Below are 27,554 nucleotides of genomic sequence, written 5' to 3' on the forward strand. Positions count from 1 at the left end.
AGTCATGTCCAACTTTTATAACCCCATGGACTGTAGCCTGCCAGGTTTCTCTGTCCATGGGATTTCCCAGGCAAGAACACTGGAGTGGATTGTCATTTCCTTCTCCAGGGGATCTTCCCAAACCAGGGATAGAACCTGAATCTCCTGCATCGACAAGCAAATTCTTTACCACTGAGCCACCAAGGAAGCCCAAGACTATTGTTTTAAAATAAACAGTTTGAAAACAGTTGAGCGGTAGCGGAAGAAAGAAAGTGAGCCTTTGAAGAGGTACAGTCCAGGCTTTGAACCACAGTATTACCACTTATCTCACAGCAGCCTTGGGTAAGTTGCTTAAGCTCTCAGTCTTGCTTTCTTTATCAGTATATAGTAGAAGGACACCAAGTTAGGATGTAGTTGCAAGTTCTTTGAGGTCATTATTGTATTCATAGTCCTTGGCATTTAGTTGCTCACAAAACATTTGCTAAATGATCTAATGATTTGGTGACTATCTAGCATGAAAGAAAGAAAGTGAAAGTCACTCGGTTGTGTCCTACTTTCGGTTACCCCATGGACCATATAGTCCATGGAATTCTAGCATAGCACCTACTTAATAAGAGGAAATTAGTGTTATTACTGAAATATTTTTCTCCTTTTTTGTCATTATTCTCAAATACCACATGTACTTGCACTTCAAATTTCAGAAGATCGTTTGAGGAGGTGTTGGGATTCAGAATAGGGTATAACTGAGAGATAGCCAAAGGGGAGTTTATTTTGACCTGTAACTTTTATAATTTTTGCAAGGAAAGTATATTTGTGTATTATTTGTTCTATTAGAGAGAAAAATTTTAAAAGTAAACCCAAAATCTCTTTTATATCACCCCATGAATGGTCTACCAACCAGCTTAGAAGTTTTTCTTTAATTTTTAATTTATAATTCTGCACTCGCATATGTACACACACACAGCAGACACTCAACTTTCCATCTAAAGAAAAGTTGCATATTTTCCTTTCTATTAAGCAAGCTGCCTTGAACTGTGTAACACTTTCCTGCTGGGGAAATATGTATATCTCTTCTTAGTCTGCCTCACCCTCAGTCATCTAAACCCCTTATCTTATGTTCAGAACAATTCCGATTAATTTACTTAAAGCTTTTATCTTATCTCATGAAGGACTCTTGTTACCACACCTCTTTTTCTCTGCAGTGAACAAACGGAGTGTGGTGTTACATGCAGCCTGGGCAGAGAGTGGCCTCTTAACCCTTTGCTCCCAAGTGACAGTCCAGCATTATCTGCCTGGCTGGCAAGACCTTCCAGCTTGGGCCTCACTTGACCAAGTGTTCTTTTCCAGTTGCATGTAGACACCTCAGCATCTCTAGCACATGGTAAACTCCTTGGGTGTGGAGCCTAAGCCTTCAAACTGTTTAAGATCTCTTCAGCTCAATAGGGCCTTTGTCATGAAGGAAATGTTCCCGTTGGATGAATGAAACTGGAGTTTTGATTTTACATTAAAAAAAAAATGATTCAGTCACTACTTCTTATTTACAATAAATAGAAGTTGTGGCTGAAACGCAGCTTCCCGCTATTGTAAAAATTAATTTACAATTGTCTGCTGCTTTTCAGGGAGTTGGTGATGGACAGGGAGGCCTGGTGTGCTGCAATACATGGGGTCGCAAAGAGTCGGACATGACTGAGTGACTGAACTGATTGACTGACTGTTTTTCAAGGTTTCAACTTCCCTTGGTCATGTACTTATTCTGAGCTCTAAACTGAATGTCCTTTTTTTCTCCCCGTTTAAATACATGTTTAACTTCTGCTTTTGCAGAATATGCTGACTTTAGAGTTTATTTTCAGTGACAGCCATGTCATTGTATGAGAATATTTTATTGGAGAAATTTCAGCTTCTCATCCAGTGGGTTTTGTTTGTTTTCGGTATTTCTTAGTAAAGACCACTGGCTTTGGGACACCCTGGGCTTGAATCCTGAATCTGCCATTTAATAGTTATGTGGCTCTGGACTACTTATTTCATTTTTCCAAGCCTTATATTTTAAATTTGTAATATTAAAAAGATGGCCATAGTAATGATTGAGAGAATTAAATGAGAAAATTATGTTGAGGAGTTAGCTCAGTGGCCAGTCCACAGAGAATACTTAGTAAATAGTATCTGTGATTATGATGAAGGTGGCTATTGTGAACTTCATTCATTCATTTATCCATCCATTTATCTGATTGTTAATAGCAATGGCACTTCCCTGGGCACTACAGGAAAACAAAACTAAGACATTCTTCCTTCTAGCTTCTCTTAAATGTGTGTTTGTGCATGTGTGTGTATGTACTCTTCATTTACTATCTCTATATATTTAACTATGTAAACTGTGGTGATATAAGTTATAAGAACTGGCAGTATCCACTTTTTTAATGTTAATCACTTAACCAACAAACCTTTATTAAATATCTTCAGTACTTGATGCTCTGAGGAACTCAGGAGTTCTACACACTCAGTAGTTCTTACAAGAAGTTTCTATGGGGCTGTAGATACACATATAACAGTGAAGGACTATATATAATTAGGAAATTGTGGGCTACAGAGAAGTGGCTCTCAGTCTGCTCTAGCTGGGACAAATCCCAAGCACCATGATTCATAGGGACACAATCTCTCATTAATCATGGTTGTGCCAACACCTGCTCTTCCCCCTGTTACTCAGCAGATGGAAAGAGTTAAGTGTCATGTGAATATAGGGATAGCTCTAAACACAGTCTCTTCTGTTTGTTTTAAGTTGATTATTAGCAAATTTCAGCACTTTCACTGCTATCAGATAAAAATGCTTTGCCTGAAACTGAGAAAAAGATTCAGAAAAGGGTCTTAAAGTAAAATGCCTCCAGGGAGTGAGATGAGCTGAATCTGAGAACCTACAGGAAGCTGACAGAGAGAACCTCAGTGAGCCAGGATCCACTTGCATTTTTAAATGGGGCTGCACCCATGTGGCCCTCAGTCATCAAAGGACAAGCACTGCCAACAGCTCTGGTTTCTCAAACAACCCACACGCCTGAGATTTTCTGTGAAATTTCTGGATTTTAATGTTGATTCGTACACTTTTAAACAGAATGGGACACATCAAACATGTCCAGTTTATCTAAGACCTAAAGATCATTGGTTTGTGATCCAACTTACAGACCAAACTTTTAAATTTCATATCCTAGTCAGCAAAAACATATTGAACATGAAATTCAAAATATAATTTATAAATTTTATACATGGACTCAAAGTAGATGAATTAAATGTTAATAATACCTTCTTTCTTTTAGGAAAAAAATAAACCTAAATAGATGTTCTCACATTTCCCTTCTTCACTCTAGAACATCACCGTGGTGATGCTGTCTGGACTCTGGGTGCTCTATAGCACCACCTTGGGGGCAGTCTGGACTCTGGGTGCTGGAGGAATTAAAGATCATGGGACCTAGGCAAGTGGAAAATAATTCTCTCTTGTTCTCCCACCCCTGACACCCAAGTTCCCAATTGCCTTCCGCAAACCATTCATGATAAATATTTGGCCAGCAGGGCGAGGGGGGAGGGGTTCTCCTGTATTTTTTCATTGTAGTTAATTTATTCAAAGGAAATTTATTAATAGCTACTATGCCCCAGGGGCTTCCAAGTTGACTCAGTGGTAAAGAATCCTCCTGCCAGTGCAGGAGGCAAGGGTTCAGTCCCTGGATTGGGAAGATCCCCTGGAGAAGGAAATGGCAACCCACTGCAGATTCTGGCCTAGAGAATCCCGTAGCCAGAAGAGCCTGGTGGTCCCTAGCCCATGGGGTCTCAAACAGTCAGACACAGCTGAGTGACTAGGCACACACTCTCTGCACCAGCCCTGTTTTAGGTGCTTGGGGTCTTCCCTAATGGGACTCCACATGCTGTTGGGAGAGACAGCTAGTAAACAACTAAACCATTCAATATGTAACTAAATGTCAAATGGTGATCAGTGCGATGAAGAAAAATGAATCAGGGTAAGGTGACAGACATTATAGGTAGATGGGGAGTGGGGAAGGAGGAGACAGAGACAAGGATGAGGAAAGGTCCCTATGAGGAGGTGACATCCGAGCAGAGATCTGGGTGATAGGCCAGACTCAGTCTCTGGGAAAAGCACTCTAGGCAAAGGGACCATGTGTTGAAGTAAGAATGAGCTAGAATAAGATGAGGTCGGAACCAGATCATAGGGGATTGTGGAGACCTGGAGAGCAAAATGGTTTTACTCAACTTGATTAAAAAAAAAAAAAACACTTTAAAGGTTTTGAACAGGGAGAGAGTTGGAGGGGTGGGGGGATGATGTCATTTAATATTCCTTTTAACTGGATACCTTGGGCTGCTGTGTGGGGATTAGATTGAAGGTTGGAGGCAGTGAGGCCAGTGAAGTAACGAGAAGATTGCTAGCCTCATCTAGGCAAGAGGTGATGGCTCTCCTGAAGATGAGAATGATGGAAGGGGAGGAATGGTTGGGACTGGAATTTATTTTGAGGATAGACTCAACAGAGCTTTCTGATGAATTATTCTGAGCAATGAGTGCGTGTATGCGTGCTCAGTCGTGTCTGACTCTTTGCAACCCCATGGACTATAGCCCACCAGGCTTCACTGTCCATAAAATTTTCTAGGCAAGAATACTGGAGTAGGTTGCCATTTCCTCCTCTATCCCTGGATATTCCTTATCCAGGGATAGAACTCATGTCTTCTGTGTCTTCCACATGGATAGGCAGAATTTTACCACTAAACCACCTGGGAAGCCCATTCTGTGCAATAACAAGTGTATATTTATAGTTTCCACTCCCTTTTTTTTTTTTTCACAGTTTTTTTTTTTATGTTGACCATTTTTAAAGTCTTCATTGAATTTGTTACAATATTGCTTCTGTTTTATGTTTTTTGGTTTTCTGGCCAAGAGTTATGTGGAATCTTAGTTCCCTGACCAAGGATTAAATAAACCCTTGTCCCTTGCATTGGAAGGTGAAGTCTTAAACACTGGATCACCAGAGAAATCCCCACTCCATTTTTTAAAAATTTACCTATGTATAAAAAATAATTTTATTTACTTATTTTTTACGTTTTTTTTTTTTTAACTGTGCTGGGTCTTTTTTGCTTTGTGGACTTTTTTTCTAGTTGTGCAAGCAGGGGCTCCTCTAGTTACAGTGAATAGGCTTCTTATCGTGGTGGTTTCTCTTGTTGCTGAGCATGCTCTAGGGCACACAGCTTCAGTAGCTGTGGCACATGGGCTCAGTGGTTGTGATACCCGGGCCTTAGAGTACAGGCTCAATAGTTGTGGTGCATGGGCTTAGTTTTTCCAAGGCATGTGGGATCTTCCCAAACTGGGGATCGAACCCACGTCTTCTGCACTGGCAGGTGGATCCTTTACCATTGAGCCACTGAGGACACCTCCGCCTCTGTTTTTAAAATGCAAACAATAGCTTAGTATACAAACTACTCCACATTTTAGTTTTTGTCACTTGATATTAGACAGAGATTATTACATGTCAGTCTGGATTAAAGATACTTATCACTTTCTTCTCTGTCTTTTTTCTTTCAGTTTTTATTTGTACTTAAGTGAACATACACATAATTTTAAAGACAAATATTTCTTTGTGACTTTTTGTGGAACACAGCAGGTCCCCTCACATATCATTTCCTCCTTCCCAGAGGCACCAGTTTCACCTGATTATTTTGGTATTTGCCTGCATTTTTCTAGATAACATTTTTGCATTGCTCTTTCTTGACTTTCCAGTTTTAGATATGATCTCTTGATTTTCCATTCAAGAAGAAGAATAGAAGAGTAGGACTCAGCACTCTTTTATCGGTTCCTGCCCCCACTACTTGTACCCACTTTTTGTACTCATTTTTCTCACAATTTGGTCAATTTTTCTTTTTCTTTTTGGCTGCATGGCATGGCATGTGGGAATATTAGTTTCCCAACCAGGTATCGAACCCATGCCCTTTGCATTAGGAGTACAGAGTCTTAGCCACTGGACCACCAGGGAAGTCTGGTCAAATTGTAATTTTCATTTGTTTAATATTTAGTATTAACCAGCTGACTTATGACCAATTAAACACTAATTAACACTAAATCTGTTGCAAATTGTGGTTAGTTTTATTTGCTAACAACATTCTGTTATCCTCAGAGTTAATAATGGCCTGTATTTTTTTCTCTGCTTAATTATCTTTTTATTTGTTATGAATTCAATACCAAAATCTTTAACAGCTCTCTAAATCTTCCCTTAATGTGTTCAGACACATCAGTTACATTTTACTAATTTCATCTTCTTAGAGAATTTTCTCCTGGAAACTTCTGCTAAACTCTGTAGTAGATTGCTAACAGAAATGTCCAACAATTCCCTTTCTAATAGCCCATGTTCCTTGCTTTGCAACTTTAAGTACATTTTCTACTTTGATTCCTAACTTGACCATGTGATTCTCCTTGGCCAGTGAAATGTTAGTAAACATGACATAGTAGTTGGAAAAGATCTTGTGCTTTGGGCTGTTGGAGTTCTGGTGCCATGTTAAAAGTAAGGCTTACCTTCTGGATGAGGAAAGAATTATATAGCTTAGCCACTTTAATGGCTCTAGCCACCATCACCACTTGTCAGACATGTGAGTGTGGCCATCCGGAACCAATCACCCACAGCTAACCTGCCAACTGGCCACAGATACATGAATGATCCTAGCTAGGATCAGCCAAAAGAAATACCCAGAAAAGCATGAGCTAAAGAGTTTGTTTTAAGCCACTTCATTTTAGGTTTATTTGTTACACAGCATTGGGTAGCTGATACAAGCTACAATGTGGATTGGTTTGCTGTGGGGGTATAACTACCATCTTGTGATTCTCTTGATCACTGTTCTGGAGCTGTCTTTTGCTTTTTTCCTAAATGGGATCTCTTGTTTCCAGTAACCCACATCTTCCTTTTGGTTGGTTCATCCAGTGACTTCCCAAGAAAAGGTATATGATAAGTAAATTGTTTAAGATCTTGCATGTCTAAAAGTGTCTTTTTAAAGAAATTCTCACATTTAAATGATAATTTGGCTGGGTGTAGAACTCTGCATGCGTGCTCAGTTGAGTGTAGCTCTTTATGACCCCATGGACTCCTCAGTCCATGGAATTTTCCAGGCAAGAATACTGGAGTGGGTTGAAATTTCCTCCTCCAAGGGATTTTCCCAACCCAGGAATCAAACTCGTATCTCCTGCATTGGCAGATGGATTCGTTACCACTGAGCCAAGTTGTTAATTATTTTCCTTAAGAATTTTGAAAGTCTTCCTCTATTGCTTTGTAGCTTCAGGTGCTCCTGTTCAGAAATTAAAAATCTATGTCAAAGGCTGATGAGATCACCACTCAATATCTGAAATAAAAGAGTAACACTGGATATACTGCTTGCTATGGTACAGGAGAGCTATGCTGGTCAGGCATGATTTCTCCAAGCAAAGCAGACTGCTAAGCTTGTCTGGGGTTTTGGGAAAGCACAGAGTTCAGGGACTGGTGGATTTTCAGAGGCTTTAGTGGGTTGCCATCATCTGCAGAATCACAGTTCCTTGGGTGTGTTTACTGGAGTGAGTCCATCCCTGATGGGCCAATGATCAGAAGTGAGCAACTCATGCTGATTGGTTGGTTTTCAAAGGCATATTCTTCCAGGGTGGGGGGAGGAGGGGCATTTGATTGATTTAGAGTTTCAAACCATTTTAATGGCCACTTGTTATCATGACTATAGAACAATTGCCTTTATCCATGTTTGGGGGAACATTTTTATTCTCACTGATTGCTGATCCTATGTGTATGATCTGGACGTTTTTTCCTCTTTACAGTCTTGCAGGATCTTCTCCTTGCCCTAAATGTGAAATTTCACAATGTTGTACTAGCATGAATCTGTTTTCACTTGGTAAATTTTTCAGTCTGGAAATTCAGATTATTACCTATCTCTCCTTTCCATCTGCTCTTATTTTTCCTCTCTTTTTTAATGCTAATTTTTCCATGATCAGTTTCTTAATTGTCTTAGAGTTTTTTTTTAAATCTATTTTCTGTCTTCTTTTCTTTTTGCTGATAAAATTCCTTAACTTTATATTTTAAACTTTCTATCAAATATTTTTATTTCTGTTACCATATTTAATTTCTAAGACATTCACTGTGTTTTTGGAACATTCCACTTATTTACTTGTTTGTTTCTTTATTGGGGGGTAGAATTCTGTTTATTTATTTGGGACAGAAATGGTGTGGACCTAACAGAAGCAGAAGATATTAAGAAAAAGTGGCAAGAATACACAGAACTATACAAAAAAAGATCTTCATGACCCAGATAACCATAATGGTGTGATCACTCACCTAGAGCCAGACATCCTGGAATGCGAAGTCAATGGGCCTTAGGAAGTATTGCTACGAACAAAGCTAGTGGAGGTGATGGAACTCTGGTTGAGCTATGTCAAATCCTAAAAGATGATGCTATGAAAGTGCTGCACTCAATATGCCAGCAAATCTGGAATACTCAGCAATGGCCACAGGACTGGAAAAGGTCAGTTTTCATTCCAATCCAAAATAAGGCAATGCCAAAGAATGTTTAAACTACCACACAACTGCACTCATCTCACATGCTAGCAAAGTAATGCTCAAAATTCTCCAAGCCAGGCCTCAACAGTATATGAACCATGACCTTCCAGATGTTCAAGCTGGATTTAGAAAATGCAGAGGAACCAGAGATCAAACTGCCAACATCTGTTGGATCATCGAAAAAGCAAGAGATTTCCCAAAAAAATCTACTGCTTTTTGACTACGCCAAAGCCTTTGACTGTGATCACAACAAACTATGGAAAATTCTTCAAGAGATGGGAATACCAGACCACCTGACCTGCCTCCTGAGAAATCTGTATGCAGATCAAGAAGCAACAGTTAGAACTGGACAAGGAACAACAGACTGGTTCCAAATTGGGAAAGGAGTACATCAAGGCTGTATATTGTCATCCTGTTTATTTAACATATATGCAGAGTAAATCATGAGAAATGCCAGGCCAGATGAAGCACAAGCTGGAATCAAGATTGCTGGGAGAAATATAAATAACCTCAGATATGCAGATGATACCACCGTTAGGACAGAAAGCGAAGAAGAACTAAAGAGCCTCTTGATGAAAGTAAATTAGGGGAGTGAAAAAGTTGGCTTAAAACACAACCTTAAGAAAACTAGGATCATGGCATGTGGTCCCATCACTTCATGGCAAATAGATGGGGAAACAGTGGAAACAGTGGCAGACTTTATTTTGAGGGGGGGGGGCTCTAAGATCACTGCAGTTGGTGCCTGCAGCCATGAAATTAAAAGACGCTTACTCCTTGGAAGAAAATCTATGACCAACCTAGACAGCATATTAAAAAGCAGAGACATTACTTTACCAACAAAGGTCTGTCTAGTCAAAACTATGGTTTTTCCAGTAGTCAGGTCTGGATGTGAGTTGGATTATAAAGAAAGCTGAGCATAGAAGAATTGATGCTTTTGAACTTTGGTGTTGGATAAGACTCTTGAGAGTGCCTTGGACTGCAGGGAGATCCAACCTGCCAATCCTAAAGAAAATCAGTCGTGAATATTCATTGGAAGGACTGATGCTGAAGCTGAAACTCCAATATTTTGGCCTCCTGATGCAAAGAACCAACTCATTGGAAAAGACCCTGATGCTCGAAAAGATTGAAGGTGGGAGGAGAAGGGGATGAGGGAGGATGAGGTGGTTGGATGGCATCACCGACATGATGGACGTGAGTTTGAGTAGGCTACAGGAGTTGGTGATGGACAGGGAAGCCTGGCATGCTGCAGTCCATGGGGTTGCAGAGAGTAGGAGACAACTGAGCAACTGAACTGAACTGAGAATTCTGTTCTTTTTCATAGTTAACAGTCATTTCACTTTGTGATGTTTTTGACCTTTATAGTGTCTTTAATTTTTCAACATTATTTTTTTCCCTTTATTTTATTTTCTATCTTCCAGGTTAGCTTTCCTCAGATTTCTCATACATAGTCTTTGTACTTGACAATATTTAAATGTGTGATACTAAAATATTGACTGAAAGTTCTGAGGATGTGAAAGATGAGCTAGTCTGATGTGAGTTTTCCTATATGAGCATCAGGGTGGGCTGTCTATTGGGGAAATTTCTGATGTCAGTACCTTTCCAATGTCATGGCTTTCATCACGGACTGGCCATATTCCCAGAGAAGACTCTTTCAGTGTCCTGCCAGAAGGGTGAAGATCTAGCTTTCAGTGTCCTGGACTCGGAACTGAGAAAGATCACATGTTATCACATGGAGACATCACATGTCTCCAAAGCAAATATGCATACATTCATTTATTCCCCTGTTGATAGTCCTGCTCTCTTGCCCTCAATGCACTGATATTCTTCCATGCAGACCATCTATTTTATTTCATTCTAAAGATAAGCCATCACTCTGCCAGTTAAGGAAGGAGCAGTTTCTGTATTCCTCCTTTACTTGTGCTTATTCTCTTCTTGACAGGTTTGCAAAAGCTACTTTGTCTTCCAAGAAGGCATCCCCAACTACTGCAGCATCCCCCACCCCAACCTTCTTCTTCCTGAGGTTTTAAGCTGTTCAAGAAAAAGGATGAGGTCGAGGTTCCCCACCTGCGCCGGGGCGCTCGGGCGGCCGCGCCTCGGCCGGCGGAGGTTGAGGAACCAAGAGGGCGGCGGGGCCACGGCCCGCTGAGCAGTTCACTAGGCGCTCGGGCTCACTCCCGGCGCTAACTCCGCCTAAAAAAAAATAAAAAAAAAAAAGAAAAAGGATGAGGTCATCCCAACTATTGTGTGTCCTCCGTGCCTGGCATATGATGGCCCACAGTGAGGGTTCAATGAGTGAATAGATGAGCTCCCCCCCGCCCCCCCCCGCTTTTGGTTGCACTTTGTGGCATGTGAGATCTTAGTTCCCCAACCAGGGGTGGAATCTGTGCCCCCTGCAGTGGAAGCCCAGAGTCTTAACCACTGGACTTGCAGGGAAATCCTAGTTTCTAAGTCTTTGATTCTCTGTAAATCAGATTACTTCTTAGTATTCTCTATTGTTTGATTGAATTCAACTTTCTCAGCTCTTTTTATTCTATCCCTATGTATTCATCTGCTGTCCAACTTCCAAAATGATCCCTTTTCTAGCTTTCCATATATTGAGTTTAAGCCTTAAAATATCCCTTCACTGATTGTGTTAGCCCACTAACAGAAGAGCAAGAGAGTCAAAGTACATGTTAAATCTCCTCTCTTCACACAGAACTTGCTTTTTATTTTCTATTTATGTGAAGTGTGATAATGGCTTTGTTATTGAATATAGCTTATAATTTATGTGAGAGCAATCTAAATCTGATATATGAAAGATGACTTTAATTACAATAAGCTTAAAGCAAAGCTCTCCTTCTTAACACTGCTGCTGCTGCTGCTAAGTCACTTCAGTCGTGTCCAACTCTGTGCGACCCCAGAGACGGCAGCCCACCAGGCTCCCCCGTCCCTGGGATTCTCCAGGCAAGAACACTGGAGTGGGTTGCCATTTCCTTCTCCCCTTCTTAACACTACAGACAAGAAAAAATAATTTGGCACTAACCCAATGAAGGGGGATACATAATTATAAATCAAGATGAATATGCTTGGAAATACTCTTTCCATTCATTTCTATGCCCTTGCTAAATTGCAAATTGTGTAACAACCTTAATAAGAAAATTCCTAAGCCTGTGCAAACTTGTGGGAGAGGTGTGGTCATGCATAATCACACACTAAAATCTGCCAAGGTAGTGCATACTATGGAATTCATAATTTACATTTTTATTCCACACAGTAGCTCAAAGCCGGAAATAAACGTGTTCATGAATATGTGTCAGGTTAATTACTTTTTCCAGTTGTATCACAAGTTTAATACAAGCTTCTCAACAACCTGTTGCTAGAGTAACCTATTTGCTAATCTTATGATAAATCACACACAAGGTAAATTAATGTTGCTCTGTTAATTGCAATCATTTTTTTTTCCCCCAGAGCTCTGCTCTTCTGCAGTCTTTTCAGAATGACTGGCTTCCTTAGCTAGAACCAAGCCAGACAACAACACACTGTAGCACTGCAAAACAAAAATAAGCAGAAAGCACATGTGGGCTCTTATTCAGTTATTCCATCTCATTCTGAAGTGACCCTTATTTGCTTCTGAAGCTATTGTCTACTCTCCTTTCCTTGATTCTGCCACCTCTTGTAGGTGGCCTTGGACCTTACAGTGGTCTTTTCTCACTTCTGTCCTCTTTCATTCCTAAGCAGTGTTTGCCAAGATTACTCAGACTCTCTTTACTAAAAGGTAACTTACAGGGACTTGCCTGGTATTCAGTAGCTAAGACTCCACACTTCCAAAGCATGGGGCCCAGGTTTGATCCGTGGTCACAGAACTAGATCTTGTATGCCACAACTAAGGGCTCTCATGCCGCAACCAAGATCTATGATCCCACATGTCATAACTAAGACAGTGCAACTAACTAAATAAATAAAAACAAGTATTTTTTAAAAAGGTAACTGACAAAACAACTCAAACATAATGAGCTTCAATAGGAAATCTTGATTTCCCACCTTAAACCCAATCCTTCACTTGTTTAACCATACATTAGTTGATAATAATAAAAGCTTATATAGAAGATTTATTTAGCTAGGTGCTAAATACTTTTCATATATTAACTCTTTTTACCATCACAATAACCCTATGAAATAAAATCTATTATACCCATTTTTATAAATAAGAAAACTGAGTCCAAAGAATTTATGTAATTTGCTCAAGCAAAAATCTCTGGTCAATGGCAGTCCATATATGTGAACTGTACCCTCATTCACCCCAGTTTCCCAAGCCAGAAACCTAGAAATCAGCATTAATTTCTCTTTCTCTTTCTCTCTATGTTCTTACCATCTTAGGCTAAGCTACCATCATTTCTCACCTGGCCTGGTGTATCAGCCTTCCAACTATTTCCATTCATGCTCCTTATTTTTCATATAACTGGCATGTGAATTTAAAGGTTCATCTAGTCAAGGCTATGGTTTTTCCTGTGGTCATGTATGGATGTGAGAGTTGGACTGTGAAGAAGGCTGAGCGCCGAAGAATTAATGCTTTTGAACTGTGGTGTTGGAGAAGACTCTTGAGAGTCCCTTGGACTGCAAGGAGATGCAACCAGTCCATTCTGAAGGAGATCAGCCCTGGGATTTCTTTGGAAGGAATGATGCTAAAGCTGAAACTCCAGTACTTTGGCCACCTCATGCGAAGAGTTGACTCATTGGAAAAGATTCTGATGCTGGGAGGGATTGGGGGCAGGAGGAGAAGGGGACGACAGAGGATGAGATGGCTGGATGGCATCACTGACTCGATGGACTGAGTGAACTCCGGGAGTTGGTGATGGACAGGGAGGCCTGGCGTGCTGCGATTCATGGGGTCGCAGAGTGGACACAACTGAGCGACTCATCTGATCTGATCTGATCTGATGATTATAATGAAAGATTTTTAACAAACTTATTTCAAAAACTGACTTCATACCATCAGAATAGCTGTATGGATAAAGATGTATTAATATCTTTATGGTGTGGGCAACACAACTAACAAACCAAGTCTGACAGACCTTTGTGGAGCACTGCCCCCAAACAAAATAGAGAATACACATGCTTCAATAAAACTTGGAACATTTACAAAACCTATGTCATAGGCCACAAAATGAGTTTCAATGAATAACAAATAATTATTATCAAATAGACTACAGTCTTTGATCATCATATAATAAATTTACAAATCAATAACAAAAAGATCACTTCCTTGCTGTTTTCCCTTTACTCTTCCCCCTATGAAAGGGAACTACAATTCCCAGGCTGCCTTGGGCTCTGATAGCGGAAGGCACTGATAGCACTGACCTAGATTAGCAGGAAGAAAGGGAAAAGGATGTTTCTTGGTTCCTCTGGATTGTCTCTCTTGGCTCCCAGCTTCTGTTGGGCAGTCCCCTCTTTGGCTCTAACTCACTCCAGATGGGTTCTGCTTTAAGCTTGGGTGAAGCCACCTCCTTCTGTTGTCCCCGCAGACAGAGAATTGGTAATGAATTCCTGCTGTTGCTAATCTCTGGATTGCCTCAGTGTCCCCAGTTGCCTTCTCAGTCTGTGGCCACCATGGAATCAATTCTCTGTGTTAAATTTCTCTCTAGTCAAATCTGTGTATCTATAGCTATATCTATCATATATCTATCATGACCAATACAACCCCCTATACTTAGAAACTATGGCTAAATAATTCATGGGGTAATGTTTAGAAATGAGGAATTACACAATCTATGTATCACCATTTGAGGATGTTGGTAAAGAAGTACTTACAGCGAAATTTCTGTCTTAAAAAGCAAGATCTGATGTTGATCCTCCTCCAAGTTTGGCTAACTTGTCTGTGCTATAGTCACCACTCTTTAACACTTTTCTTTTCTTTTAACCAATTCTGTATCATTCTTTAATTTTTGAAGCAACTGTCATTCTTTTGAAAACCTCCACTAGGGACTTCCCTAGTAACCCAGTAGCTAAGACTTGACGTTCCCAATGCAGGGGGTCCAGGTTCAATTCTCAATCAGCGAACTAGATATCACTTGCTGCAAATAAGAGTTTGCATGTCCCAACTAATCACGTGCCACAACAAAGGCTGAAAGTCCCAACTGCCAAAACTACCACCTGGTGCAGGCAAATAAATAAATATTAAAAACAAAACAAAACCAAACAAAACAAGCAACCCTCCATTGATACTATTAGCCTTGGAAACGATAGTTTCATCCTCTATGTCTGCCTCTGGCACTGACTTTATGCTGGTTTCTATACCCTAACATTTGTATCCCCTGCCTTGCCTTTTCTCCTGAACACCATTTCCATGTTTGCAACTGTGTATTAGACATAGCATACATTATTCAGGACATCAAATTTGACTAAATTCATCATCTTGCTCCCTACCCTCTAGAATTTGCTGTTTTAATTCTCTCTCTGACCCTGTCACTTTCCCAAACAGCCATCCTTGAAAACTCAGACACCTTCAAAGCAGACACTGCATTTCTTTCACAGTAATATCTTTTGTTCCAAGCAAAGAGCCTGACGTGGAACGAATATGCAGTCAATGTATTTTGAATCATTGGAAGAATCCACCCCCTTTCTAATTCCATATCCCTGTTTTGATTATCTTGGTAATGCCCTCTCATATTTATTCTCTTTATGTTTCCTATTTTCAATGTGACTAGTTTTCTTGACCACTCACCTGGAGAGAGGCACAGGATAGGCTGAAATTCTGAGAGTTAAATTATAGCTCATCTGAAACCCTGAGAGTGAAATTATAGCTCATCTCATAATAGTGTTCAACAAAAGCCATGTTAAAAGCAAAATGTTTCTAAGTCAGTTAGAAGGGTAAGACCTGACTGGGGGTTCTAAATGCTGATAACATAATGGAGAAAGAATGTGTTGATCCAATGGGGAGTTGGTATGTGGAAAAGACTGTAAAGGCTAATACACCAGCAGAACCCCTTCAAGTTCTTTCAGGATATTTCCCTGTCCCTGGACTCAGCTTCTCCCAGGGATGCATGTAGCCCAGTTGGTTCGAGTTTTTGGCATAGCTGGATTTAGCTTCTCTAGAACCACATCTAACCACTCCCTACATTTCTGGCAGTCCCAGAGCTATTCCTTCAATTGACCAGGCTCAGAATGTAAAAATTATTTCTGAGTCTTAGCCCTGTCTAGTCCTCACATCTGCCTGATTGATCTTTTTTCATTCTTAATCTCTTTCTCTTATTTCACTCCTTCCTTTTCTCTGCCACCCATAATTTATAAGGCACTCATTAAAATAAACCCATAATAGTCCTTCAGTTAGATCTCTTTGCCTCTTTCCACCCCTCCTAAGAGTCCTGCCCTTGGCACCAGATTTCTCATCCTCTTTTTTTTTTTTTCTTTTTAAAAAAACTATTTATTTTTATTTATTTGGCTGTGCTGGATCTTAAATGTGACATGCAGGATCTTCAATCTTTATTGCGCCATGCAGAATCTTTCATTGCAGCATGTGAACTCTTAGTTGCAGCATGTGGGATCTAGTTCCCTGATCAGGGATTGAACCTGGGACCCCAGCATTGGAAGCACAGAGTCTTAGTCACTGGACACCAGGGAAGTCCTTATTTCTCATGTTTTTGATGCATTTCACTGTGTAATGCTGTAAGACCAAGGAATGTATGAACATTCCCAGCAGACTTTCCATCCTGGCATTTCAAATAGGCACTGCCTTCCTCAGCAAACCCAGTGGTTCACCTATGGCCAGTGTCACTGTGGGTTTCAGGCAGGTGGTATTTTCTGTCCTTCTGTGAACAGACAGTGTTCACACTCCCCCCACTGCCTTTACACTCAGGGTGCCCAATCACAGCTCAGCTCAGTTCAGTTTAGTCGCTCATTTCATGTCTGACTCTTTGCAACTCCAGGAATTGCAGCACACCAGGCCTCCTTATCCATCACCAACTCCCAGAGTTTACTCAGACTCATGTCCATTGAGTCGGTGATGCCATCCAGCCATCTCATCCTCTGTTGTTCCCTTCTCCTCCCGCCCCCAATCCCTCCCAGCATCAGAGTCTTTTCCAATGAATCAACTCTCCGCATGAGGTGGCCAGAGTATTGGAGTTTCAGCTTTAGCATCAGTCCTTCCAAAGAACACCCAGGACTAATCTCTTTTAGAATGGACTGGCTGGATCTCCTTGCAGTCCAAGGGACTCTCAAGAGTCTTCTCCAACACCACAGTTCAAAAGCATCAATCACAGCCACACTTCAAAGTCCATCTCCTCCTAAAAATCTCTGCTGATATTCCTGGCTGACGATGATTCATTCCTTGTCTGGCCTTCTTCAGGTGCAAGGACATTTAGATGAGATGGATTTGCTGTGAAGCTAATGGGGCTTCCAGGCTTCCCAGGTGGCACTAGTGGTAAAGAACTTGCCTGCCATGCAGAAGATGTAAGAGACGCAGGTTCAACCACTGGGTCAGGAAGATCCCCTGGAAGAGGGCATGGCAACCCACTCCAGTATTCTTGTCTGGAGAATTCCACGAGCAGAGGAGCCTGACAGGCTACAGTCCATAGAGTAGCAAAGAGTCGGACATGACTGATGGGACTAAGCGCGTGCACACACACACACACACAAAATGAGGCTTCCATTTGAAGGCTCCCTTCTTGGGACAGTTCCCTCCAAAAACTTTAGGCCTAACTTTTATTTATACTTTACTATTTTTTCTGAAAGAAGATCTTTCAAGTTGTAAAAGCCTGAGGTCCTACATAGTGTGGCTCTGTCCCTGAATTTGGGCAGTTAATTATATTCTTTCCTTTCCCTGAAGTATTTTCTAATTGATTAGTATTAAACAAATTTGTTTTCCAAATTTGGTGTGAGCTTCTTGCTACATAATGTTGTCTAATGTATAGCGTAGTAATTAAAAGGGTCATCAGTAGAGTCCCTCAGAGCTATATCCAAAATTATCTCTACCATTTCTTGCTCTGTTGCATGTTTTATTTCTCCACTTGATTGAGCCTCAGTTTCTTTATTTGTTAAGTGGGAATGATTATAGCAAGGGCTACATTATGACTTTCTGAGGCCCAAAGGCATTTTGCCCTCATGGATGCTTACTCCATAAAAAATATTATAAATTACATTTTATGGCTGTGAGAAAAACTAATATCCAGGGAAGATTATATTCCTTTATTTTCCCTTCTGATTCTAAAAGAAACTTAAACATTTTCATGGACCTCTAAAAGCATTGTGGGTCCTAGGCATTGTACCTAATGAGCATAATGGATAAGTTGGTCCTGATTACAGTCTCCACAGAAGGTAAATCTGGTAAATAATAAATGAGACAGTGCATGTAGAGCATTTAATAAAGTGCATGGCACGTATTAAGTGCTCAGTAGATGGTAGCTATTATTACTGGGTTGGCCAAAAATTTCATTTGGGTTCTTTGGGTTTTTCCACGAGATGGTAAGGAAAAACCCGAACGAACTTTTTGGCCAACCCAACATTTTTGTTATTTGTCATTATTTCATTCCTCTTTTATATCTTTCACAATGAATAACAGAAGATAAAAGCTTCCTTGAGCAACTGAACTGAACTGATGACAAATTGAAATTATAATGGGTTAACCACACTTACAGGCATACAAAAATGGAGTCAGGTGGCCATTGAGAATCTGATCTCAGACACATCTCCACACCATGAGAACTTGAGCTCTATTTGAACTGTACCAGATCCAAAGACACTACCAGTTGTATTCAAAACACTTGCCAGCGGCAACCTTGTGGTCTCAAGGTCTCCCTTTGTAACTAGGCAACCTTTTTAGACTCCAACCAATTCTTACTTAATAAGCACCCTTACTTCTTTCCAGCTCCAATTATAATTCTTGAAAAATAATTCAAGTAACTCATAGTAATCTTCAGTTTTCTTCCCTTATAAGCCATTTTGTGATCTGGGAGAACACAATTCAACTGCTTCTTGAATCTGTGTATCCTGCAGTCCTGCTGCTGCTGCTGCTGCTAAGTCGCTTCAGTCATGTCCGACTCTGTGCGACCCCATAGACGGCAGCCCACCAGGCTCCCCATTCCCTGGAATTCTCCAGGCAATACCAGGCTCCTCCATCCATGGGATTTTCCAGGCAAGAGTACTGGAGTGGGGTGCCATTGCCTTCTCCACCTGCAGTTCTAACAAACCCCAAATTAGCACTTTTTAATTTCAATCAGTTCTCTGTTTCTGAAGCTTGATTAACAACCCCTGTTCTAGGAACTTCCCTGGTGGTCCAGTGGTTAAGACTCCACCTTTCAATGCAGGGAACATCAGTTTGATCCCTGGTCTCAGAAGATCCCACATGCCATGGAGTCACTAAGTCCGAGAGCCATAGCTACTGAGCCCACGAACCACAACTACTGAGCCACACACCCTAGGGCCTGTGCTCCACAACGAGAGAAGCCACCCCAGTGAGAAGCCTGAGCACCACAACTAGAGAATAGCCCCACTTGCCACAACTAGAGAAAGCCTGCATGCAGTGATGAAGACCCACTGGAGCCAAAAAAACAAAACCCTATTCTAGCTTTTAAGGAACTTCCAGAACAGATGCACATACAGCACTAGAAGAGAACATTTTCAGGACTGAATAAGTACTGCTGGCATTGAGCATTCAGAGGAGGAAGCAGTCACTATAGGCTGAGGTTTTGAGAGAGGCCTCACAGTGAAGAGTGACAGCTGATTCATGAAAGAAGGTAGACCTAGGATGTGTCATGGCCAGGAAAAAAGAACACAGGACTGGGTCTAGGAATAAAACTGGTTTTGCCATTCACTAGCTTGGTTTCTTTGAAAATGAAGATACAGAAAAATATAAATCTGTCAACATCTACTCTAAACAAAACAAATTTGGTATAAGAATATTAATATTTACAAAAATATAATTTAATGCAAAAAGAAGGATATAATATTAAGATAAGCAATTGTCTACCAGGAGGATAGAATCATCATGTACTTGTATGTATTGCCCCCTTGCACCCCCAAAAAACAGCCTTGAAATATGTTAATCCCCAAACTGGGAGAATTTAAGACATCTCTCTCAGATAATGATGGACCAAGCATTTAAAACATTGATAAGGATAATGAATAATTGATTTGAACAACAAGAAGGGGAAACTGAAGCACAGAGCTTCAGTGAAATAGCTTGTCCAAGACTATATAGCTAGTGACAGAGCAGAGATTCAAACCCAGGAAATCTTTTGTTGCCAGCCTGCGGCTAAAGTGGAATTATGCAAATGTATTTATATAAAAGTATTAAAAACAAGTCAACTAAGCATTCAATATTCAACTCAACAAGTTTGAAAATAGATAAACCCCCCAAAGAGGAAGCAAACAAAAACTCTAAACACCCAAAGCTGGTTCTTTGAAAAGCCTATAAAAATAGGTTTCTTTAAATATTGACAGAGAAACTCAAAGAGAATGAAAATATGAGAGAAAAAGATGTGAGTAAAGAAAGAGACATAACTAGAGAAATATCAGAGACTTTTAAAATTATGGATGAATAGTATGAAGAATTTTTTACCAATAAACTGAAAAGTTAAAGTGTATTTTTTTCTAGAAAACAAAAGTTAACAAAGTTGCCAAAAAAAAAAAAAAAGATGAACCAATACCCAATAAAGAAATGGAAAGTACTCAGGACTCTTGCAACACTCCTTTTTTCACTTACAAAAAGAGAAGGTACAGAAAATTTTATGGTGCATATTAAAAAACCTTTAAAGAAATGATAATCCAAAGTTTTAGAGATTTACAATTACAAGCAGAAAAAGGAGGGGGAAGAAAGCCATGAACTTTGTTTTATGAAGGTTTAACTACCTTTTCACCAAAATGGGACAAGAGCAATACAAGGAAAGGAAAGATGAAATTTTTCGAGGTAAAATTAACAGAGATCTTTTAGTCTGAGATCCAGTGAAATGTGTTTGCTATATGGAAGTAGAAGGCAGAGGGAATCTTAACTCAATGAAACTGCTGGGTTCTCCTCACTGACTAGCTTCCCAGATTATGAAGAATGAGGCATCAGCGTTCTGCATCATCATCCAATGCAAAGGTAATTTTTTAAATTGGATCCTTCTATGACCCGAAGAAATGAGTTTTTATTTCCCAGTGCCATTACTATTGATACTTTGCTGTTCTTCTTGACCTTAGGTAGAGTGGAACATGACTGAGCACCATTATAACCTCACTGGGATACCACACAGACAGTACTCTACAGGTAATCTAGTATTAGATTAGAAATTATTAGAAACTGCAAGAGTTTTGTGGGACCCAATGACTTGAAGCTCCTTCTACAGCAAAGCTTCAACTAGATCAGCTATTGCACAACAGGACTGCTTTTGATTTCAGCTGCTTTTGTTCCTCCTCTTTGGTCACATGCCTTATTCTTTCTATTTTTATAGTCAACAGTTGGCTAAGTAGAAAGTTCACAAAAGGTACTTGCAGGGTGTCATTTGTCAAAAGCTCTTTTAGTTTTAATTAGTTAGTTAATTTAGTCTTCTTTATGCTATGGATAAAAAGGCTCTTTGTATCAGAGAGATGGTACTTAATATGTTTTAGCTTTTCCTACTTTTCAACAATAATCCAACTGATAAGAGTTTTAAGAGCCATTTCATTTTATAGCATATGTATATAATTATATAATTTTCTATTTACCTATGGAAGACAGCATTGAATATTCATTAGGAATAAAGGCTTTGGAGTCAGAAAAGATGGGATTTAAGTCTTGGCTCTAATAGAAAATGGTGTGGAAATAAACACACCCAGTTGTTAATAGAGGTTACCTCTGGAGGCCAGCAGGCACTCCACTTTTACTTTACCCCCTCTGGATTTAATGAGCATATGAACTTTTTTAACTTGAAAAGAAGAGAAGGGAAGGAAAGGAATAGGAAGAGAGCTAATTTTGTGACCAGAGGCAAACAATTCTGCCTCTCTGTACTGCAGGTTACTCATGCATTATATAGAGAATACTGAAGGATTATTATGAGGAATACAGGAGATAAATGCATATAAAAAATTTTGCACTTCACTTGGCACAAATTCAGCATCCAATAACTGTTCACTGTTACCCCTAGCAAAATACCTAACTCAATATTTGCCATATAGTAAGTGCTCAAAAAATGGTAAGTAGTCAAACAAACAAACAAAATATGATAAGTATTCCTTCTTTTTTTTCCCCAGTTTTATTGAGATATAACTGTATAAGTTTAAGGCATACAGAATAATGATTTGACTTACATTCATCATGAAATTATGACTACAGTAAGTTTAGTGAACACCCATCATCTCATATAGATAGAAAATTAAAGAAATAGAAAAAAAATTTCTTTGTGATGAGAACTCTTAGGATTTACTCTCTTATAAGTTTGTATATATAACATACCACAGAGTTAGTTGTACATTATATCACAGTGTTAATTGTACATTATAGGTACTTACTTATCTTATAACTGGAAGTTTGTACCTTTTGACTAATGTTCATCCAATTCCTCCTTTCTCTTCCCTCCTCTGATAATCACAATCTGATCTCTTTTTCTATGAGTTTGTTTTTGAAATAAATTGTAGCTACAACACTGTTAGCACATGACACAGTGATTCAGTATCTCTATACATTTCAAAATTGTCACTACACTAAGTCTAGTTACCATCTGTCACAATACAAGATATTACATAGTTATTGACTATTTCTGCACACTATACATTTCATACCCATGATTCATTTATTTTGTAACTGGAAGTTTGTTCCTCTTAATTTTCCTCACTTATTTCTCTCCTCTTAGCCTCACCCCCCACAAATGATAGGTATTCTTACTAAGTACATTTTTAAATTTTATTTTTCTTGTTCTTGTCTATATCTGAAAAGTTTTCCTTGTATTTTGCTTTGAGTTATTTGCAATTGGTTCTTTGTTTTTAAAAAATAAAGGCCCAAATTGAAGGACAGTTTTTGAACTGGCCTAAACTCTTCAAAAGTGTTAATGTCATAAAAATAAAGATTGAGAAGCTATTAATGTTAATTTTCTGATACTTATTATTGAATATAATTAGTTACTAAATAAATGTAGAAACCCTGTGATCCATTGCTAATATAATATAAACTGATGTGACTGTCCTGAAGGATATTTTGGCCAAATCTTTCAAAAACAGAAATGAATATATCCCTTGACTCAGAAATTCCACTTCTAAGAAATTATCCTATAAAGATGCTTCCATTTGTGTGAAATGAAATGATACAAATAAAACAATATATTCTTTGTGTGAACAAAGTTTAGAAACTTGCTGGACCATCAGTAATGTGATACTTAAATAAATTCTAATACACTCAAACAATAGAGTAAAATGGACTTACTATACTGCTTTGAGTGTACTTTTCTGGAAAGAATTCTGAGAGAAGGGAAGTTAAGAGAATAAGGCAAAGTACAGAACATTGGGTAGAATATGCCCCCATTTGTGTGTGGGGAAAATGTATGTGTGTATGCATATGCATATATGCCGGAGAAGGCAATGGCACCCCACTCCAGTACTCTCGCCTGGAAAGTCCCATGGACGGAGGAGCCTGGTAGGCTGCAGTCCATGGGGTCACTCAGGTTGGACACGACTGAATGGCTTCACTTTCACTTTTCACTTTCATGCATTGGAGAAGGAAATGGCAACCCACTCCAGTGTTCTTGCCTGGAGAATCCCAGGGACGGGGGAGCCTGGTGGGCTGCCGTCTATGGGGTCGCACAGAGTCGGTCATGACTGAAGCGACTTAGCAGCAGCAGCAGCAGAGGGCCTGGTGGAGAAGGCAATGGCACCCCACTCCAGTACTCTTGCCTGGAAAATCCCATGGATGGAGGAGCCTGGTAGGCTGCAGTCCGTGGGGTCACTAAGAGTCGGACACGACTGAGCGACTTCACTTTCACTTTTCACTTTCCTGCATTAGAGAAGGAAATGGCAACCCACTCCAGTATTCTTGCCTGGAGAATCCCACAGACGGGGGAGCCTGGTGGGCTGCCGTCTATGGGGTCGCACAGAGCTGGACACGACTGAAGCTACTTAGCAGCATGCATATATGCATTGATTTTTATATGCATCTATTTATAGTTTATATTAAAATATAGTAATATATATATTTGTGGGTCTTCCTGGGTGGCACTAGTGATAAGGAATCTGCCTGCTGATGCAGGGGATGCAAGAGATGCAGGTTCGATCCTTGGGTTGGGAAAATCCCTTGCAGTAGGAAATGGCAACCTGCTCCAGTATTCTTGCCTGGAAAATTCCATGGACAGAGGAGCCTGGTGGGCTGCAGTCCATGCGGTTGCAAAGAGTCAGACATGACTGAGAAGCTGAATACACGTGCATACCTATAGTTGTATACTTATATATGTCTATGTACATACTTTTTAATACATTGATACATGTATGTATTTGTAAAAACATAGTATACCTCTAATGATGCTTTTAAAAAAAATTGAGGATACTGTTAGCTCCAGAAAGGAAACTGAGTTACTGGGAGATAGAAAGTGGGTGTGACTTACTTATCTTGGTATGTACCATTTTGTATTTTGTGCAATGTACAGGTATTATGTATTAAAAAAACACTAAAGAATAGAGACAATGCAGAATGTTGGAGAGTCAATATGAAATCAGTTGAAAGAAATGAACATTTATTTGTTAATGACATGAGTACAAGCAGATGGAAAGAGAACTGTACTGAACAATTCTCCAAATATAGAGACCATCTACTGGAGAAAGTCAGACAAACATGGCATGTCCAAAAATCTGTTTCCAGTTTAAAGCATATCTTTTCATGGAGTAAGGATGTTCACATGATTCATTTCTTCATTTAAAAAAAAAAAAACTAAGGTAAAGGGGTTAATTTTATTGTATATGAATTAAACTTCAATTAAAAATATAATGAATTTTTAGGAGGTTAATAATGATGACTCATTCATACCATGGAATACTGCTCAGCAATAAATAGAAAGGAAGTATTGATACACGCACAAGTTGGATGAATCATCCAGGCATTGGTGCTTATTGAAAAAAGCTTGTCTCAAGAGGTTACATGCTGTAAGATTCCATTTATATGGCTTTCTCAGAGACAAACTGTAAAAAAGAAGAAAGATAGTGGTTTTCAGGGACTGGGAGTGAGTGACTATAGAGGGATGGTAGGAGAGAGTCTTTTTTGGAGGGTGAATGATGGGATGGTTCTATATCCTGGCCATGGAGGTAGTTGCAGGAATCTATACATGTGTTAAAATTCATAGAACTTTACCTCAAAGGCAAAAAATCAAAATAGCTATATAATAATATATAAACTAAAAATGTTTTAGGTTAAAACGCACACATACACTTAAATGTGGGGGTTCTTGCAAGAGCTATCTCCAAGCTAGAGTTCATAACTTTAGCATTTAAATTTTGCTTCTATACCAAGAGTCAGCAGGGTTTGGCTGGTGATTTGATATTGTGACCATATTGTCTTATTCAACATGACAACCCTAACCTTCTCCATGATTCTGTTAGAAAGAGTCAGGGAGTATTTAATAATTCCAGAGTCTCATTATTACAGGAACACAGTGGCTACACATTGTAATTTCCCTCTCATGTGAATGCACCAGCCAAGTTGACGTTGGTGGATGGTCATGACACACCCTGTAACACAGTTTTATGGTTCGTTGTTACAACACACCTTAGGTGCCAGTATGAAGATGACTCAACGGAAGTAAGGATTCCAGGGCAGTGTCAGATCTGAAAAAGCAATTCCAGTACCAGTTCCTTGTCTCACAGTGGCTTGGCAACTTCACCTCTCTCAAAGTAGAGAAGAAAATCAAGTCAAACAGGCCTTCCTGAAACATGGCGTGAAACACCACATGTCACCTTTGTTCCTGGAGGAGACACTAAACAAGTACTTGTTGAGGTAAACTATTACATATTCTCCCCATTTCTCACCTAAGCAGTTGGAAGTTAACTATCTTCTTGAAGACATGAAAAGAGCAAAACAGCTACCTGGCATTCTTATATTTCCCCTGCTGGTAATTCTCTCATAGCCTACTTATTTTACACATTTCTTCTAGACTTCAACACAAATAGCTCTAGGAAAAGCCACTTGTTATAGAGCAAAATGGGCTGATGGTTCGAATTATCCATCCACAGAAGAAGAAATGATCCTGAAGAGAAAGCTGCATAAAGTATTTCCTGGTTGAAAAGGCTCTGGAATCAGCGTCTAGAATTTGAATCTCAACTCTGAAGTGCATCAGCTGTGTGACCTTAGGTAAGTAACTAAACTTCTCTGGCCTCAGTTTTCTCTCTGTTCATTACAGGTGCTAAAGGAGCCTACTGAACTGGGGGTAAGATTAAATCACATAATGGCCATAATGCGTCTAGTAGGAGGCTTGTGTGTGTGTTTGGTTGCTCAGTTGTATCTGGCTCTGTAACCCCAGGGACTGTAACCCACCAGGCTCCTCTGTCCATAGAATTCTCCAGGCAGAAATACTGGAGTGGGTTGCCATTTCTTCTCCAGGAGATCCTCCTGACCCAGGGATCAAACCTGTGTTTCCTACGTCTCCTGCATTGGCAGGCAGAGTCTTTACCAGTGCACCACCTGAGAAGCCCAGTAAATGGCTTAGAGAGGCTTAATGCATATTCAGGACCTGTGAACCATTTTCACATGCTAAGTCATTAATGCGACCAGGAAGGGGTGGAACTTTCCAGGAAGGTGTTTAAATTCCTTTTGCTGCCCAGTTCGTCTAATGTGTTTAGGGTGACCTACAACAGGGGCTGCTGCCTGCTTCCCTGTTGGCATGGTGTCCTGTTCCCTCATGTCCTTTTCTGATCTGCCAATCAATCTGGGAATCTAATCATCCCTGAGTTTTTAGTGACTTTGACTTCTCCACTTAGAGAATGATGGTGTAAGTAGTGTACCTTAGGCTGGGAGCAGCTGGGGCCAATCAGCAGTCTTCAGGTAGCACCTCTTACCACACAAGTCAGCCCCAAAGCCTGGGCTATGACCCCTTTGTGAACTGGCCACCACCTTGCCCTCCCTTCTCATGGTCCAGGGTCCTTCTACACATTGATGATACTCATCTTTCTGCTTCCCTTCCTTTTCTCTCCTTCCCTCCCAGACCAGAGTGGAATCAGTTCAGTCGTTCAGTCATGTCCGACCTTTGCGACCCCATGAACTGCAGCACGCCAGGCCTCCCTGTCCATCACCAACTCTCAGAGTCCACCCAAACCCAATCCAACCATCTCATCTTCTGTCATCGCCTTCTCCTCCTGCCCTCAATCTTTCCCAGCATCAGGGTCTTTTCCAATGAGTCAGCTCTTCGCATGAGGTGGCCAAAGTATTGGAGTTTCAGCCTCAGTATCAGTCCTTCCAGTGAACACCCAGGACTGATCTCCTTTAGGATGGACTGGTTGGATCTCCTTGCAGTCCAAGGGACTCTCCAACACCACAGTTCAAAAGCATCAATTCTTTGGCCCTCAGCTTTCTTTATAGTCCAACTCTCACATCCATACATGACCACTGGAAAAACCATAGCCTTGACTAGACGGACCTGTGTTGGCAAAGTAATGTCTCTGCTTTTTAATATGCTATCTAGGTTGGTCATAACTTTCGTTCCAAGGAGTAAGTGTCTTTTAATTTCATGGCTGCGGTCACCATCTGCAGTGATTTTGGAGCCCAGAAAAATTAAGTCTGACACTGTTTCCGTTGTTTCCCCATCTATTTGCCATGAAGTGATGGGACCGGATACCATGATCTTAGTTTTCTGAATGTTGAGCTTTAAGCCAACTTTTTCACTCTCCTCTTTCACTTTCATCAAGAGGCTTTTCAGTTCCTCTTCACTTTCTGCCATAAGGGTGGTGTCATCTGCATATCTGAGGTTATTGATATTTCTCCCGGCAATCTTGATTCCAACTTGTGCTTCTTCCAGCCTGTGCTTCTTCCAGCCCAGTGTTTCTCATGATATACTCTGCATATAAGTTAAATAAGCAGGGTGACAATATACAGAACTTGACGAACTCCTTTTCTTATTT

The 27,554-nt window shown here is 40.1% G+C and overlaps 1 protein-coding gene across 1 annotated transcript in view; it reads left to right on the top strand.

Moving 5' to 3' along the window:
* LOC147378219 (uncharacterized) overlaps positions 1 to 27,554 on the top strand; it is a 98,103-nt gene that overhangs the window by 42,174 nt on the left and 28,375 nt on the right. The window contains exons 3-6 of the mRNA XM_086323809.1: positions 20,536 to 20,592; positions 20,691 to 20,757; positions 25,215 to 25,437; positions 25,674 to 25,791. Coding sequence (XP_086179935.1) covers positions 20,536 to 20,592; positions 20,691 to 20,710 — 77 coding nt within the window. The 3' untranslated portion in view covers positions 20,711 to 20,757; positions 25,215 to 25,437; positions 25,674 to 25,791. The remainder of the gene's footprint in view (positions 1 to 20,535; positions 20,593 to 20,690; positions 20,758 to 25,214; positions 25,438 to 25,673; positions 25,792 to 27,554) is intronic.

Source organism: Bos grunniens, chromosome 2, assembly GCF_055505025.1.
Source record: "Bos grunniens cultivar Pamir isolate PY7600 chromosome 2, Bosgru_T2T1.0, whole genome shotgun sequence".
Classification (NCBI taxonomy): Eukaryota; Metazoa; Chordata; class Mammalia; order Artiodactyla; family Bovidae; genus Bos; species Bos grunniens.